The sequence below is a fragment of the Vulpes lagopus genome, chromosome 2, assembly GCF_018345385.1.
Source record: "Vulpes lagopus strain Blue_001 chromosome 2, ASM1834538v1, whole genome shotgun sequence".
Taxonomy (NCBI): Eukaryota; Metazoa; Chordata; class Mammalia; order Carnivora; family Canidae; genus Vulpes; species Vulpes lagopus.
The window spans coordinates 84,792,094-84,810,334 of NC_054825.1; the positions used below are offsets into that span (position 1 = coordinate 84,792,094).

At 35.5% G+C, this 18,241-nt stretch overlaps 1 protein-coding gene across 1 annotated transcript in view; it reads right to left on the bottom strand.

Moving 5' to 3' along the window:
* Nucleotides 1-1,444: 1,444 nt before the first annotated feature.
* The window catches only part of HBS1L (HBS1 like translational GTPase), an 88,517-nt gene continuing 71,720 nt past the window's right edge, over nucleotides 1,445-18,241 (bottom strand). Inside the window, exons 13-18 of the mRNA XM_041745669.1 lie at nucleotides 17,429-17,533; nucleotides 13,557-13,647; nucleotides 13,034-13,142; nucleotides 6,017-6,117; nucleotides 3,240-3,384; nucleotides 1,445-2,112 (exon numbers count right to left, since the gene is read on the bottom strand). Coding sequence (XP_041601603.1) covers nucleotides 2,101-2,112; nucleotides 3,240-3,384; nucleotides 6,017-6,117; nucleotides 13,034-13,142; nucleotides 13,557-13,647; nucleotides 17,429-17,533 — 563 coding nt within the window. The 3' untranslated portion in view covers nucleotides 1,445-2,100. The remainder of the gene's footprint in view (nucleotides 2,113-3,239; nucleotides 3,385-6,016; nucleotides 6,118-13,033; nucleotides 13,143-13,556; nucleotides 13,648-17,428; nucleotides 17,534-18,241) is intronic.

The following is an 18,241-nucleotide window of genomic DNA, read 5'->3' on the forward strand; positions in this document are numbered from 1 at the left end:
TTTAAATAAGAATAAATTCATCTTTACAGTTAATTCCATCATGTCCTTTTCTTTTTTTTATTAAAGATTTTTATTTATTTATTTATTTATTTATTTATTTATTTATTTATTTATTTTAATTTATGATAGACAGAGAGAGATACAGAGAGGCAGAGACACAGGAGGAGGGAGAAGCAGGCTCCATGCTGGGAGCCCGACGTGGGACTCGATCCTGGGACTCCAGGATCGCGCCCTGGGCCAAAGGCAGGTGCCAAACTGCTAAGCAACCCAGGAATTCCCCATCATGGCCTTTTCTAACACAGCAGAAGATGCTTCCTGTTCTTGTCCTTGGTCCTACCAGGTCTGAATTCATTTCCCTCTCCTGAAAGCACCCTGAATTTCCTTCCAACCCTCCCATGAATCTCAGCTATGTGCTGTGGGTGATTAATTTCATACTCAAATACAAGGATGCCCCAAGCAAAGAAATTAAATGCAGTTATAGTCAATGATGAGATGTTTCTAGAAATTCTGGAAAACACATGCTCTTTAAACCTGCCTTTGGCCCTGATGAAGGCTTTGAAGATCTAGGTGTGGGATTTTTTTTTTAAATTTTATTTTATTCATGAGAGACACACACAGAAAGAGGGACAGAGACACAGGCAGAGGAGGAAGCAGGCTCCATGCAGGGAGCCTGACGTGGGACTTGATCCTAGGACTCCAGGATTACGCCCCTGAGGCAAAGGCAGACGCTCAACCCCTGAGCCACCCAAGGGTCCCAGGTATGGGATTATAGGGGGTTCTGTATGGAGTCTGAGGGCAAAACCCACACAGGAGAAGGCAGAGCATAAATGAGTCTTTGCTAACACTGGGAGCTGCTCGATCTGGGTGGAGTCAAAGCAAGTCTACTGCTAGTCTTCTTTTTTGCTTAAGTCACTTTTAATTGTGTCAGATTTACCAGTTAAATTCCTGATTAGCATAATACATAAATAAGACACCTTCTTACCTTAGCAAGTAAACTCTGAAGTAACAACTATTCAAATACTTTTCAGGAAAAAAAATGTATTATATGGGTGTGTTCACTGTGTGATCATTCACCAAGAATTTATGCTTTGTGCATTTTAGCATATGGATGTTATTCTTCCACAGAATAAAAGAAATGCCGATGTATATGGTAAGTCATCAACATACAAGTCACACCATTTCCCAATAAAAAAAGCTTATCATATAATCCATCAGATCAGAGTCTAAGGCTCAGCTGAGCACAAATTCTCCTCTAAAGCAACTTATGCTCAGGAAGCCACTCAACAAATACTCAACTAAATATACGTTGGAATTTGCTGTTAAAACTTCAAAGAAAAACATGACTTTTACTCACAGGGGACTTGCAGTCTATAAAATATGCAAGATAAAGATGTGGTAGAGAATCTCATAAACAGAATCTAAGAAACAAAACACAGTCTGCAGGTATGCTCAAACTAAGACACTTTATTAGCTCACTTTACACCTTAAATAATATCTTGGTTATCAAAGGGACAGTTTCCACTAATTCCAAACTAAGCTTTCAAAAGTTCACTTGTTGGAAGAAGAATATTCTTATGTTCAACATAAAATACCTTTTCTATAACTTTCAGCAAATCTTTTCTTAGAGTTAACTAAAAAAAAAAAATTTGCTCAGGTTGAATATTAACTGCCTAAACAACCCAGTTTGGTTATTTTTCCTTAAAATGTGTGCGGTAGAGTTGAAAATCAAGAGAACACTGTAAATATTTTGAGGTTTGGCTGGAAGTAGAGTTCATTTCATGATGTCTTCTAATACATATTTCAGATAGTTCCCATAAACCTCAATAAAGTAAATCCATTCACTAACATTTCAAGGGAAAATCTTTTTTTTTTTTTTTTTAAATGAAAGTGCAATATTAGCCTTTCTTTGTCATTTGGCAACTTGAAATTTTTGCAGGAGCGATGATTAATACTTCTTTGCAGTTGATTATATCGTTTTAAGGTTCTCATTTAAAAAAAATACCAATTACACATTGTTCCTTTAACTGAACAACTGAATTCTTTAAAAACAAAGCTTAGCTATTTCATTGCATTTGGAAACATGGTAGAAATTCTGACTCATCATTCTTTTATCTGTAAAAGAAAAAAAAAGTGCTATAATTTAATCAATTGCATTTAAAGAACAATAGCAAAAGGAAAATGGCAACAATATAATCATTATATCAAGATGAAACTTTTCTTTTTTCATGCAACATTTCCCCTTCTCCAGTCATGCTATTTCTGAGATTTGCTACAATTTCTCCATTATTTTCTATAAGAAACTGTATCTTCTAGAATGCTCTTTTAGAAAGAATGCTTTGGCAGATTGTGATGTTGATGATAGTGCATTAGGTAACATTTGCGGAATGCCAATGACTATGCCACATGCTTTGTGAGAGCCTTTCACTCATATCTCTGGGAGGTTGGTTATACTACCCTGTTTCTACAGGTAAATGAACTGAAGGAGAAAATGTGCTTGTGCTGCTATGAACCAGAGGGGCAGAAACAAACGTGGGCAGCTGAACTCTAAAGCCTTTTGCAGGATGCACGTATAACTGAATTTTGATGCCACATAAAACCCCACATTCAAAGTAGACATCCTATTAAATGAACTGAATAATTTATATGCAGAAAACAATCATATGAAGTAACAAAGCCCCCTTTAAAAATACAGTATTTCTAAGATTTATATTACTCATGATTATGTGAAAGAACGTTTAAATCACTGAAGTGCTGATTCACCTCTGGGTATTTTCTCCAAAATTCAACTGCACCTTACATGATACAATAGGTCCCTTTCAGAAACATTAATTGAACCTTCTGAATGAATCACTTCAAATGCACTCAGAACCAGTTCTTTAAGGAAAAAAAAAAGCAATGAGGGCCATCCTATTAACAGAAATCACTTTCCCCAATTCATTTGACTCTTAAAGTCTGCATTCTCTTAATCTGGGTTGCCTACTTACAAATCTCTTTTTCAATAAACTTACTTTAATTTTGAGAAACATTATGCATGAAGAAGAGTTTGGAAGCCTCACTATGAAAAGTTCTAAAACCAAACATTTTCTTGCCATCTTTTAAAAATTAATTTTACTATAAATTTAAAAATCTTATTCTAATATCCTAACTGTGCTCCCCTTAAGCCATAAATGCTCAGCAATCATTCTTACAAAATAGGTAAAGACATGTAGACAAAGAAGCGACCACCCCCTTTGCAATACCTCCGTGACCACGCCTGCCGCAATCGTAGAACCACTGTAGCGCAGCATGAACCTCCCCAGCTCTTTGAAGTCTTTGTACAGCTCCAGAGCAACTGGCCTTTGTGTCTGCAGCTCCACCAAGGCATTCTGGCCTTTGGTCAATAATCTGTCAAGTAAAAAGTGGGTGAGGAACAGGGATATCCCATACAGGTAAAGAAAGGCAATAAACTGAAAAATAAAGATTTCACATTCACAAATCAACTTTCAAAAACTTAAGAAGAAAGAAGTTTTTAAAAATGAAAATATGTGCCTGAATTTTCTGGGTTAGTTGAAAGAAATGAGAGGAATAATTCTAGATATAATAAATATTAGCTGGTTCATTATATATATATATATACACACACATATATATATATATGAATAAATGGACAAATATATATTTTATATATTTCTAAACCAGTCTTCCAAATACAACTCTTGAAGGACCCTATACTCTAAAATGCTCAAGGACCCTCTACCAAAGCCTTCCCTTTCATTCCTCATGCAATTGAAAGACTCAATAAAGTAAAGAATTTTCATTGTAAAAGAGGAATACAATGTAAAATTCTAACTGGTGGATTAATACTGGGAAGTTATCTATGAAGAGGACAATCTCCTAGTGCCAAAAGACTACTCTTAATCTCTCTTTCCCTCCTTTCCTTCTCTTTTCTCACACAGGAATGAATAGTGCGTCTTTAACAGGGGTTCAGAATAAAATCACATACGATTTTTCCACAATATGGTGTTTGTAGAAAATGGGAGGGAGGCATGAGCCTGATTGTACAAAATCCTTGTACCTGGGCTCACCCAAACTTACTGAAAGAGTAGAGACCAAAAGGGGGCACTTTGAAAAGGTTGTCTAATTTAATTTTGATGTGCTCTAGAAAGACAGAAGATAGCAAACCCTCCTTCTGAAAGATAAGTTCAGAGACAGACAAATTAGAATAAGCTAAACAAGTTTCTAAAAAAGAATTCCAAAATTTCCAAATATTGGTTTTGGACAATTTCAATCCAAAATCCTATTCCTAAGAAAGGAGATCATCTAATATATTCATTATTTGCACTTAATTTTGTTTGCAAAAAGCGCAATTCCATTCCATATAAAGCAATCAAGTCTACAATATACCTGAAGTGGAAATGAACAAGAAAGACCAAATGGTGTTGGTGCAAAATAAGAGAGAAGCTACAAATAAAGGGCCAAGGAAAATTAATATGAGAATATACTAAAACCTAGCATCATAGAGCAAGGACTTTGTAGCAGAAGCAGGGAGGGGAAAATTCAGGATTAGGTAAGTCAATTTTTAGATTGAGAATTCTCCAAGTCACTTGGGTGGGTCAAACAACCTGGCTCCTGCCAAAAATAATATAATTTATGTGAACCAACTGACTAGGTTAAAACCCTGACTCTGCCCCTTGCTAGCTCTGTGAACCTGAATATGTTATATCACCTCTCTAAACCTTAGTTTCCTTATCTGAAAAGTGGAGGAAATAGTGCAGCTTCATATAATTGCTGAGAATATAAACCATGTGAAAATAGAGCCTAGGAAATAGTGGTCCCCAAGAAATTTTAGCCATTATATTTATTATATAGTTATATTTCTCAGAACATGATGGCAGATACTAAAGCCATGCCAGAAGCTAAGGACTCAAGTTAAGAATGAAGAACTATCAATGACTACACATACTGTGGTGAGCACTGAAAAATGCACATAACTGTCAAATCACCATGCTGCACACCTGAAACCAATAGAACATTGCCAATCATTTTCAATAAGTTTTAAAAATTTATCTTAAAAATAAAATAAAAAGAACTATTAAAGAACTATCTTTGAGAGATTAAGTAGCCCTTTCTTCCTAACTAATGGGAGAAACAGACATGAATGGGTTCAGAGCAGTGTGAAGACTCTCTCTTCCACTCAGAGCCAACCTATTAACCCACTAACCACCTCTGGCCTCTTACACAGGTACAAATGAGGAGGAACACCCAAAGACTGAAAAAGGGGGGGATTTTGGGTGGGATTCCCCATAGGGTTGACATGAGGAAAACCCCAAAGCTGAAGCAGCCAAGCCAAACTATGGTTAGCCTTTATTGAATTAGGTAAGAAACTTAAGTTCTCAGGAAGCACGTCCTTTGAAAAATCCCAACCTTGTCCCAGCCAAAGGAAACTGTCCACTAAGCCTGTATATTAATGGTAATCAGAGGGAAACAACATGGTGGTGATTGCCTCAGCTTAAAGCTCCAAGTGGATTCTAAACAGAAATAATTTCTGGGTGGGGAAAAAAACATGCCATAGAGTATATAATTCACTTTCTTCCTGGAATGTTCTTAGCATAGAGAATGATTCTTATTAAGGAAGTGACAAGAACACTCAGCTGGAATTTGGGACTAGTGGCTTGGCCTAATTCAAATTCATTCTCTAAAATGCAGAACTGATTGTTTTAGTGCCCATTACTTTTACAACATTAATATCTAGAACTTGACACATATATGTAAATTTATACTTACATTTTTATACACAATTCACACCCCACTGCCAACATTCAAAATAGAAATTATATCTACCATTCATACCTAGATAGGAGCTTAAATAAGCTTTTTGTTTCTTTTAATCTAGTCTTTGAGAAGAAAACAAAGATTTCTGAAGCAAGTAAAAACAGATTTCACTTATCACAAAGAGAAACACTATAAAAATGAATTAATCAGTAAAAAAAACCTACTAAATTGCTTGTGTTCACTATTTGTGCATTAAAATACTCACTTTGGCTTCTTCTTTGTCACTTCACCTGTGCTTTTGTTTAAGACACTAATCAATCGTTTAATAACAGCAGGTTCACTGACAGTCTGGTAGTGTAACAGCACCTAAAACAAAAACTTGTCACATCAAAAAACACTTTACCGTACATCTGTGGCTTTTGTTCTGACAGTCACATCTCGTCATATTATTATACCCAGCACTCCTGCCTGAACCTTCCCGGGTCTCCAGCTGCTTCCTCTAAACCCAGCACTGTGATCAGGGTGTTCCCTAACTTACTAAGGGAAACAGGTCACAGGAGCCAGTTCAAATTTCTCCTCCACCACCTTACTATCTGAACCTTAGCAGATCACGCAACCTACAGGTTGCACACATCATGATTAAGGCATGATAGATGTGAAAACCTGAAAGTTAGAAATGTCTCTCAGGACACATCATGATCCTTACAGGATCATGTAGAGAACTGAAGAGGATCAGGGATAGTGCCCAGTACAGTAGATGCTCAACAGATGTGAACTGTTTCATCATAAAAATGAGGGAAGGGGGAGCATGTGAGATTTGCCAGTATTTAATGTATTCATTGTTGGATAATGAGAATAAAATATTATGTGGGAATTTAGACAGGCTTTGAAGTCAGGCCTGATTCTACATTTTCCAGGTGTATGATCTGGGCCAAGTTCTTTAAAAGCCCTTTTCCCCTAAACACCTGCAGCCTCAGGTTCCTTATCACCAAGGAAAATCAATGTTATTTTGAAGTGGTGCCTAGCACATGGTAAACATTCAGTTAATTGATGACCTTGGATATTAGCTATTATGTTCATGTTTTACATGTAAGGAAGTTTAATATCAAAAAGGTTAAGTAACTTACTGTGGCCACAGTGATGTTTCAGAGGTGAGCTTTATGCTGAGGTCAACTGGAGTTAGCATTAGGCTGGCTATCCTCATTCAAACAATTAGCACCAAGTGTGCAACCTGTCTACAGTGGGGTATAGTGGGAAGACCAGACACTAAGGACGCAACAAAGCTAAGGTTTAACTGCTTAGAAGTACCATCTCATGCCTGAAGAAACACTGACACTTCTAAGATGAACCTTCCTGGCTGAAAGAGTTCGCACATTCAGAAAAGAGAAATATAAGGGGGACTTATGGATGCAAAATCCTGGACTCTGTAACTTTCTAAAAACAGAGTCTCTCAGGGAGTACTTTGTTAATTCTGTCTCCTCCTTTCTCCAGGACAATGCTGTCCTCAATCCAGGACCATCCTCTCTCATGAGAGTTAAAACGCACACTCCTGGTCTGTCTCTGCCACGCTTGTCCCTCTCTCATCCATTCTTCATTACGTCTACCAGACTGATTTTCTAAAAGACAAATTTAATGGTACATCTTTGCTTTTTAAAACCACAGAAGGCACCGAAGGTCTTCTCAACCTGACCCTCACTTATTTCTCCAGCCTAGCGTCTCTCCATCTTCTCTCACCTTCTCCACTCCAGACGCACTGAGCTTCCACTCCCTACATGAACCAAGCCCTTTCTAACTTTCAGGTTTTCACATCTATCATGCCTTTGGCTGGAACACATCAGCTTCAGCTGGCTAACTCACTCATCCTACTGTACCACCTCTCTCAGAGAAAAGCATCACTTCTTGCAAGAAGCCTGAACCCCTAGTCTGAGCTAGATGCCTTCCTCTGTGTTCCATAATCCCACAACATAACATCTCATCTTTACTGTAACTGCTGTTTTAAGTGCCTGTCCTCCCATGTAAATATAAACTCACTGAGACTAGGAACTATGTACACCAGTGCCAGATATTTAATCAGCACTCAGTAAATATTTGTGAAATAAATATAAGAATAAAGGAATAAGAACACCTAAAACACATGGAGGAAATCAGTCATACGGTGTTTCTTTTTTTAAGGCACAACTGGACTTCCATTTCTCTGCAAAGGTAAATTAGTTTTGAGTTTTTTGGAGGTTTTATTTTTTGTTTGTTTTTTTTGTTTTGTTTTGTTTTGTTTTAATCAATGGCATTTGACCATTATAAACTAGAAACATTCTAGAAAAATTTAATGACCAATTCTTAGGGGGAAAAAAAGCCTTCCATAATGTGTGGTAAAGACACATTTGTGCATCCAATGGATTCAGGGGTCAAAGAGCACCAATGAATAACATAAATATGGGTCTACATATCTAAGAAACATTTCTTTTGCAACAAACAGGTAAACAAGCAGAAATCACCTTACTTGGCTCGGGTGTGACTATGAAATCGGTACTGGTCTCCAACCATGGCTTACCAAATTTGAAAAAGTAGAGGCATATGAACCTAGTTAAGTTTCTTCTAACTAGGAAGAAACTATATGTGAAAAAAATCTATATGCCAATAAGTGGAAAATAATTATACGTTAACATTTAACTCATATTCTATATAATCAAAGTCATCTATAATTCAAAGCAGTCTGAAGCATAATGTAAAAGAAAAAGAAAGTACTGCACTTCAAAGTGAAAAGTGCTGAGAATGAGTCCTGGTTTAATCACTTATTATTCAGATAGTCACCACTCCCAAGTCTCCAATTCCTCATTCTTAAAGTGCAGACAACACTAACATAAGTCCACAATCTTATCTGTAATTCCAAAATCTGAAAGACTGAAAACCTAATTTTTTCCTAATTCTGCTATAAACTCATTTAAGTAGTAAACAGCATTTGAAGTAAGGCAATTTCCAGTCCTTACTTATTTTACTTAGCATTAATATTAATAAGTTGTGGTAGAGAATGATTACTATGTTTAATTACAGGATGTTGCCCTGTTCTTTGTTAAGGGTTTTATGTAAAATGCATGCATCACATCATCTTTCTATAATCTGAATATTTCTGCATTCTGAAACACACTAGCTTGAAAGAGTTGCAAATAAGGGTTAGCACTGTAATTCATGTGCAGTTGTGAAAATAAAATTATCTAGTGTCTTATAAACTACAAGGAGCTACATCATCTGTTAGGTAGCAAAATAAGCCAAATTATTATTTTCCTTACACCTCTGAGTAACCCATCATCAATGCTTATATGGTCAATTCGTTTGCAACAAGGATGCCAAGACCATTCAAATAGAAACAGGATAGTCTTTACAACAAATGGTGTTGGCAAAAATGGAATATCTACATGCAAAAGAATGAAGATAAAGCCTTACTTTATCCATGTACAAAAATTAATTCAAAATGGATCAAAGATCCAAACAAAAGAACTAAAACTATGAAACTCGTAGAAGAAAATAGAGGGAGAAATTTCCTTGATGTTGAAGCTGGCAATGATTTCTTATATATGACATCAAAAGTATAAGCAATGAAACAAAGCTAAAGGGGACCTCATCAAAATTTAAAACTTTTGCGCATCATGGGCAGCCCAGGTGGCTCAGCGGCTTAGCGCCACCTTCAGCCCAGGGCCTGATCTTGGAGACCTGGGATCGAGTCCCACATCAGGCTCCCTGCATAGAGCTGCTTCTCCCTCTGCCTCTCACTCTCGCTCTCTGTATCTCTTATGAATAAATAAATAAAATCTTTTCTTTTTAATTTTTATTTATTTATGATAGTCACACACAGAGAGAGAGAGAGAGGCAGAGACATAGGCAGAGGGAGAAGCAGGCTCCATGCACCGGGAGCCCAACGTGGGATTCGATCCCGGGTCTCCAGGATCGCGCCCTGGGCCAAAGGCAGGCGCCAAACCGCTGTGCCACCCAGGGATCCCAAATAAATAAAATCTTTAAAAATAAATAAATAAATAAATACACTTTCGTGTATCAAACAGTACTATTAAAAGATCAAAAGGACAAACCACAGAATGAAGAATATATCTGCAAATCATGTATCCGACAAGGGATTAATACCTAAAATATATAAAGAAGTAAAAAGATACTCAGCATCACTAGCCAATAGGGAAGTACAAATCAAAAGCACGAGATACCACTTCATACCCATTAGTTTGCCTATTATAAACAAACAACAAATACCACACACCACCCCCGATACGCACACACATTAACAAGGGTTGATGACAAAGTGGAGAGATTAGGATCCTTGTGTACCGCTGGCAGGAATGTAAAATGGTGCAGCTATGGAAAACAGTTTGGTGTGCAGCCCAGATGACTCAGCAGTTTAGCACCGCCTTCAGCCCTTGGAGACCTGGGATCGAGTCCCATGTCAGGCTCCTTGCATGGACCCTGATTCTCCCTCTGCCTGTGTTTCTGCTTTTTTTTCTCTCTCTCTCTCTCTCTCCCTCATGAATAAATAAATAAAATCTTAAAAAAAAAAAAAAAAAGAAAATAGTTTGGTGATTCCTCAAAAGGTTAAACATAGAATGATCATAGGATCCAGCAATTCCACTCCTCGGTATACGCCCAAAAGAACTGAAAGCAGGGGCTCAAACAGATACTTGTATGCCAATGTTCAATTGCTGAAAGATGGAAACAATGCAAACGACCATCAACAGATGAATGGATAAACAATACATATGCATATACATACAATGGAATGGCATTCAATCTCAAAAAGAAATGAAAGTCTGAAACATGTTACAACATTGATGAACTCTGAAAACATTATGCTATGCTAAGTGAAATAAGTGAAATAAGTAAAATAAATGAATAATTAATATATAATATATAATATATATAATATATATAATAAAATAAATGAATAAATAAATAAGTGAAATAAGTGAAAGTCTGACGCAAAAGGATAAATTGTATGATTCCATTTATATGAGGCATCTGGAATAGGCAAATTCATAGAGAAAGCAGAATACCGGTTACCAGGGGAAAAAGGGAAAGAATAATAAGGAGTTATTATTTAATGAGTCCAGAGTTTCAGTAAGGGGATGAGGAAAAATTCGGCGAGATGGGATAGTACAGATGGCCATACAATGAATGATGTAACTGTACTAAATGCCACTGAACTGTACATTTAAAAATGATTAAAATGGTAAATTTTATGTTATGAAATATTCTACCACAATAAAAAGTATGAATTTAGTTAAAATATAACCCATTCTCCTACTTTTTCTTCTTAAATAGAGTTTACCATATAAACCAAGAAACACAAATTTATTTATGTAGCATTAAGAAATTATTCCCTAAATAGTAAATTTTAATTGCTTAGGAAGCCTTTTCTTGGTTTTAAAACAAAACAAAACAAACACTGAAGGTTTCTTCCCACAAGAGGTAGATTAAGTGACAAAACCTGACTGTTTTTTTCTGAAACAAATTTCGTCTGGGTATTCATGAATCAATATACACAGGTGGAATCTCATAAAACAGCACTGACAAACTTTCAATTCATACTTATTTTTAAGAAACTACAGTAGACAGGAAGACAGTATTACTACTGAAAGTAACTACTGACCTCTTGACCTCTCTGCCTCTCCAATGGCAAAAAATTACTGCTGCATGAGTAAAAACATACAGTAACCAACCTCTCTATCTTCTCCCCATTGGACATACTGCTTTCTAAGAACGAGTATCATTCATTCATAGCAAATAAGCTGTAGTTTCTTGCCTATCAAACATAAATTCTAAATATTTAAAAATTAAATGTTTTCAACTGTAAATTTTTTTTTTTTTGGAGAGAAACTTTACTCCTTTTTTTAGCATATGAGAGAAATGGAATATGTTCATAAAACTAAAATACTTAAAAACAGTATCTTATAATTTTTATCTGATCAAATTTACATAGAAATAATTACAAAGAACTCTAATCAAAGCACATGGTTGGGCAGCCCGGATGGCTCAGCGGGTTTAGCGCCACCTTTGGCCCAGGGCCTGATTCCGGAGATCTGGGATGGAGTCCCATGTCAGGCTCCCTGCATGGAGCCTGCTTCTCCCTCTGCCTATGTGTCTGCCTCTCTCTCTCTCTCTCTGTCTTTCATGAATAAATAAAATCCTTAAAAAAAAAAAAAAAGCACATGGTTATCTCAAATAAAGGTATATTAAGTATAAAATGAATTTAAATGAGCTAAATAAATTTATTTCCAACCTCAAAAACCTTATCACTAACCAAATTAAGTTTAAAGGTCAACTACTGTATTATTATTTCAAGATGTATCAAAAGGTAAAAACAATCTGTTCGTATTTTCAAAGGCAAGGCATTTAATTCCACTGAGAAATACTTTTGATTATCATACAAATCTGTACTATATAAGCTGATAAAAAAAAAAAAAGCCTAATGGTAAAAACTTTATCTGTTAAGTGGCAAAAGCAAAGTATCAATCTATAAACAGAGCATGACCCCCAAATATCTGAAAATAAATTACACATAAAAGAAGGAACTCATACAATTCACTAGTAATATGTCTTCTGGCTAAGTAACATTATAGTATAAAATCCCCCTCCTTTCCATAAATGTTCAAATGATGCTGGGAAATGATAACCTACCAAACGAACATCACAGCTTGTTAAGTTTGAACGTGCTGCTTCAGTTCTTAAATTAGTTAATCCTATGGCAAGCATCCCTAGAATATGCCCATAAATACTGATGGGTGGACAACATATACACATAAAAAAAAATCATTAAAATGTAAAGTGTAGAGATAGTTATGTATTATGCAATTATAGCCTATCCTTATCTTTTGTGTTTTCCAAAGTTTCATGTAATAATGTATTACTCTTACAATAATAAAATATGAATAAGCATGTTAAAACAAGAATAGAAAAACACAATCTAATATTAGTCAAATAACCTCTAGAACACAGTAAAAAATATCTACCATTTTCCCTAGATGAATTTTACTATTATCATTAGTTTATATCCTATTTATAATATTTCTTCTTAATTCCTCTTTGAAAAAACCTCCAGGTTCAAGGACCAAAATAAAAAAATAAAAATGACTTTCAAAATCTAATATATTTTTCTGGATTAGAGTATTAAGATGTTAGTTGAAAATAACTGTAGCATTCTTGCTTATAAAATAAGTTACTACTTTTTAGGATGAAGTTACTTCGAAGTTAACTTTGAAGTTACAATAACAAACATTTTGAAACTTACAGGAAATCCTTTAGTAATAGGAATTTCAATATTAAAGATGAGGATTCGAGCTCTGAAACGAGTGCAAGATTTAATGGGCTCTTTGGGGCCACAAAATATGCAGCCAACACTGTAATGAGACAAAATAAAAAAAAGAAGGTAGTTGAAGGATAAATAAATATACATCCAATAGGAATACCTCTAAAATCATTTACAAAGTGAAACAATCAAGTAAGTTGGGAACTTTTTCTAAATACCCCTTTGGGCTAAAGCATAGCTTTATAACCATTATTAACATTGTAACATTTTCATACCTAATAGTTTTCATTCAAAGAACATGACAAGTACATATGCTGTTATATATTAATTTCAGTTTTAAGTAGGTTTTGTTCATCATTCTTACACATCTACAAGTGCTTATGTTTGGCCAAATGAAATCTGAAATTAATACTCCTTCTTTCAGTTTAGCAGGTGAATAGCATAACCTATGTTTTGAGGTCACATATCCAAAACAATGGCCACTTAAACTCATTTTCTCACTCACTTGATCTTGATGATATCCATCCCAACTAACGTAAGACTAACATGATCACCTGCTGCCGCCCAGTCGACCGGTTCATCGTGCAGAGTGATTCCTGGAAATGAGTAAAAACCAAAGCATACAGTGACACACCTCAATATCAAACCATAACCAAGAGAGCTTGGCTGATTTATGCCTCATCAGTCACTACTCATCATTTTCAATATGAATGGATTGAGAATGAGAAGTGTAACTGTGAGCGTTGAGGAAAACACACTTCCTCTAGACTTGACTCTTCTAGAACACTACCCTAAACATAAAGTGACTTGTATTTGTCAAAAAAAGGCCTATTACTGCTTAATTAATAAAGATTTTAAAACTCATTTATAAAACCTGTATATTCATTAAACATACCCCAAACAGTTCTCTTAACTGCATGCATAATAATGCAGCTCAAATGACTTGATAACATAAAATAGGGGACTAAAGAAGGTGCCCACTTATATTTTATTCTCTTGAACTCTGCTTTTAATTAGACAACCATCTAAACAATCACCTGAGTTCTCTGAGTAATCCTTTGGGCATCACTGCTCAGATTGTGCTCTTGACAGGCCCCTTCACTACTCCTGGCTCAAAAGAAATACTTTCCAGAGAGAGAGAGATACACAATGATAACTGGTTATATGAAAAGTGCAGGAAATTTAATTTAAAAATAATCTCAGGTGTTGCTATATACTTTTATTACCTAGAGATAATCCTGGAGAACAATTACAAAGGGTACTACTCAGCTACCTTATTCAAAAGCTTTTAAAAGGTATCTCATATTTCCTGATTCTGAGAGGCAATTGATGGGATAAGTTTCTTTCCACTAGAACTTGAAGTTTTGTTTTATTGTTTTTTGTTTTTTAAAGATTTTATTTATTTATTCATGGGAGATACAGAGATAAAGAGAGAGAGACAGACACAGGCAGAGGGAGAAGCAGGCTCCTTGCAGGGAGCCCAATGCGGGACTTGATCCCAGGTCTCCAGGGTCACGCCCTAGGCTGACGGCGGTGCTAAGCTGCTGAGCCACCCAGGCTGCCAGAACTTGAACGTTTTGATGAAGACAGTACATGCATGGGCTGACCACTGAGAAACAGTTCTTAACTGACATGATTTTAGTAAACTATAATTCATCCTTATCTTTCTCAAAATACTTATTTTTCTCATGTAGCATGCTCTTAAGAAACTCTTAAATAAGTTTCTTTCAGACTTTTTATGAGTTCAGGGAGAACTCTGAAGAGCTCTGAGACAATCTACAGTTTTATGTAAAATTTTATTTATGTACACATTTGCACTAATCCTAGGAGGGCCATAACTTTCATCAAGGCATCAAAGAGGTTCTTGATTCCAAAAAATGTTAACAATTATGATATCAAGAAGTATTTGTTAAATTTTCAACTAATGAAATTTAGTTTTAAAATGTAAACTTAAAGTGACCACATCTGATTTTTGTTATGAAATGTGGAACTGAAGACAGAGGCTAGCTACTTACATTTAACAGAGATTGCCTTTAGCTTAGGATTCTGAAGAGTTTTCATACTAGATGTTCAACGAGCAATATAAAATTTTTTAGGGGAAATCTTAATCTGATTTTCTCTCTTTAAATATGTTAGACTGTCCTATATATAATATTCACCTTCTTAAGGACCCTCTTCCTTAGACAGACATCACACAAAGAAGTTCTTTTTTAACAGTCCATAAACCTGATACATTAATAAAATGAAAACTTAATTTAGAATTTCCATTTATTGGTAGCAGATTTAGTCCTTTCTCTCTTTTAGGATACTACTGGTTAGTGACAGAATTGTTGAGATAGAAGGGTGCATTGAACAATCAAGTAAATTAAGCAAAAGCAAGAGTTAGAAATTAAGGACTGAGAACCTCCAAATCTGGGTTACAAGAGTGGCCGTCAAGGAGTGGAGTATGATCTCAGGTGCTTCTGATACAGCTTCTCCTTAAGACTAAAGATAAATGGTTAGAGTTTTCCTGATGGGTAAGGGACAGGAAGGAGAGAGAGAAAGAATGTGGTACTTTCAGAGGTAAAGTATGATTTTGGAGGTCACAAAAGAGCCAATCTGTAAAGTCTATGATAATTTTAGGATCATGGTTTTAATTCATGCCTATCAATTATTTTAAAAATTCCTGTTCTCAAAAGACCTCATTAACAAGGAAATTAGTATGTCAAAAGTGTTGTAGTTCTTGATCACTTTAAAAAACAAAAGCAGAAAAAAAATAAAAAATAAAAAATAAAAAAATAAAAAAAAAAAAAAAAAAAAAAAACAAAAGCAGAGATTTGAACTTGCAAACAATAGGTTGATGGAAAATGATTCTTGTATAAAAAGCATGCATTATTGGGGTGCCTGGTGGCTCAGTGGGTTGAGCGTCTGACTCTTGGTTTCGGCTCAGGTTATGATCTCAGGGTTGTGAGATCGAGCCTTGGGCTCTGCGCTCAGTGAGGAGTCTGCTTGAAATTCTCTCTCCCTCTATCCTTCTCTCCACTCATGCTCTTGTGCTCTCTCTCTAAAATAAATAAATCAATAAATCTTTTTTTTAAATGTGTGCATTACTCTTTATCTAAACAGAATTTTCACAATCCCTAGGCAAGCAGAAAGAAAAAACTAAAATGGAAGTAACTTTGGCTTTCATTCCCTTATTCTTTAAATTGTTACCTAAAAAGATATTAATTTCTTATAATCTTTAAGAAATCAACTTTTAAAGTAAGCAAAATAATTCAAACAAAATGTACATTCAAATTTATAAACCAGTCAGGTACAACTCTGCATATAAACTATAAATAAGTGTAACAGAGGAAAGGTGTCTGAGTGGCTCAGTCGTTAAGTACTTGACTCTTGATTTCAGCTCAGGTTGTGATCACAGGGTCCTGAGACAGAGACCTGTGCTGGGCTCCAGGCTCAGCGGGGAATCTGTTTGGGATTCTCTCTCCCTCTCCTTCTGCCCCTCCCAATCATCCTCTCCAAAATAAATAAATAAATCTTTAAAAAAAAGAGAGAGAGATAGAGGAAAAGCACTGAAATCTAAAATTTTTTTAACATTCCCACTATATTTTAGCTTAAAATTGCTATAAATTATTATATTACTACTATAGTATAAAACAGTTTATATCATCAGTTTTATGTTGAAGTTGGAGGCTTAGCTGGAAGCTAGATTAAGATAAATACAGAATTATAAACTTTCAAGCAGAATTCAGAAAGAATAACACATACACTTGTAAGAGCAAAGGATTCAAAGATAGAAATGTTATTGTTCATTATGAAAGGTCATATATTACATGTGGGAAAGCAGTAACTGGCACATTAGCTCAATTTCTCTTTTCAACATTAGGATTCTTTGCATTTGCATCTTATTTTCTTAGGTCTTAGTGCAAAAAAATTTTTTTTTGGTATAAACACGATCAAAGCTGTTACCTTATAGTAATTCTGAAATAAACGTTTTAAAACAACACAGTAGCAAGCAGTCTGCTTTGTTACTGACTGTTTAGTGCCAGGATGGGGTTAGATTTAATTTCTGCTACTGAATACTATTTTAAATGTATCTGTCAGGTGTCTATACATCTGGTTAAATCCTAACCAGGCTTTTTGAATTAGTGTCAGAAAAAAAAAGAAGAAATGCCACCACAGTTTGAATGTTCTATGTACATTTATATACACATAGTCACAACAGAAAAAATCGTTTAATGTTTTCACATTTTTATCTTCAACAGTTAGTATCATTTTGACAGTCAGTTACAATTTCACTAAGAGGTTATTCACTCAGGAGTTAATAACTAAACTACTTTTAAAAATCTGCTGTCTCAACTTGAAGGTTTTTAGCAAAAGAATCTCGCAAAGGAATACCTTTTGCAGTACAAGTTTCGTTAGGAGGCATTGCTAGTAGTCGGTCACCAGTCTGGATATAACCAGCTTCAATTTTACCAGTTACACAAAATCCAGATCCTTGATCTGCAAAACATGCCCAAATCTTACAATTCACATAGCAATGTTACCTGATGATTGCTGTTGGCTACACCTGGGAGTTACATAAAACTAGCAGTGCAATGAACATTAAGCAAAGATCATTTCAGAATTTTTAACATATCTACTAAATATGGCATCCCACATTCTACTCTAGACTTTCTTACAAATAAAAACTTTCATGTTACAAAAAGTGAGATTCATTCTTTTTTTGAATAATTACTGAGCATTTACTCCATACCAAGCCATGTAACCACTAGGGATAAAAAGATGAAAATGTAAGCCACTACCCATAAAGGGTTTACTCTAGTGAAGAGAAAGACAAAAATGATTACACTGTCCAGAGACAAATTTATTTAGAATGTACAATGAGAACAGAAGAAGGTACTCCAAAGAATCCATGAAGGGAATGACTGTACTAGCTGGGCACTCAGAAGGAGAAAGAACAGGAATTTAGCATGTGGCTGTATAAAAGGGTAGGGGGAAGGAGGAAACACTGTTGATCCAGGAGACTGTGCACAGGCATACAGTCATAATCACATGTGACATACGCTAAGACCCATGTGTCTTTTATGTGAAATGTTTATGGGACCATGTGCAATAAGGAGGAAAAGGCAAGACATGAGGCAACAGGGACAGGCAAGAGACAAACGATAAAGGGGCCTCATAAATCATGCTCAAGGCTGGAATTCCATC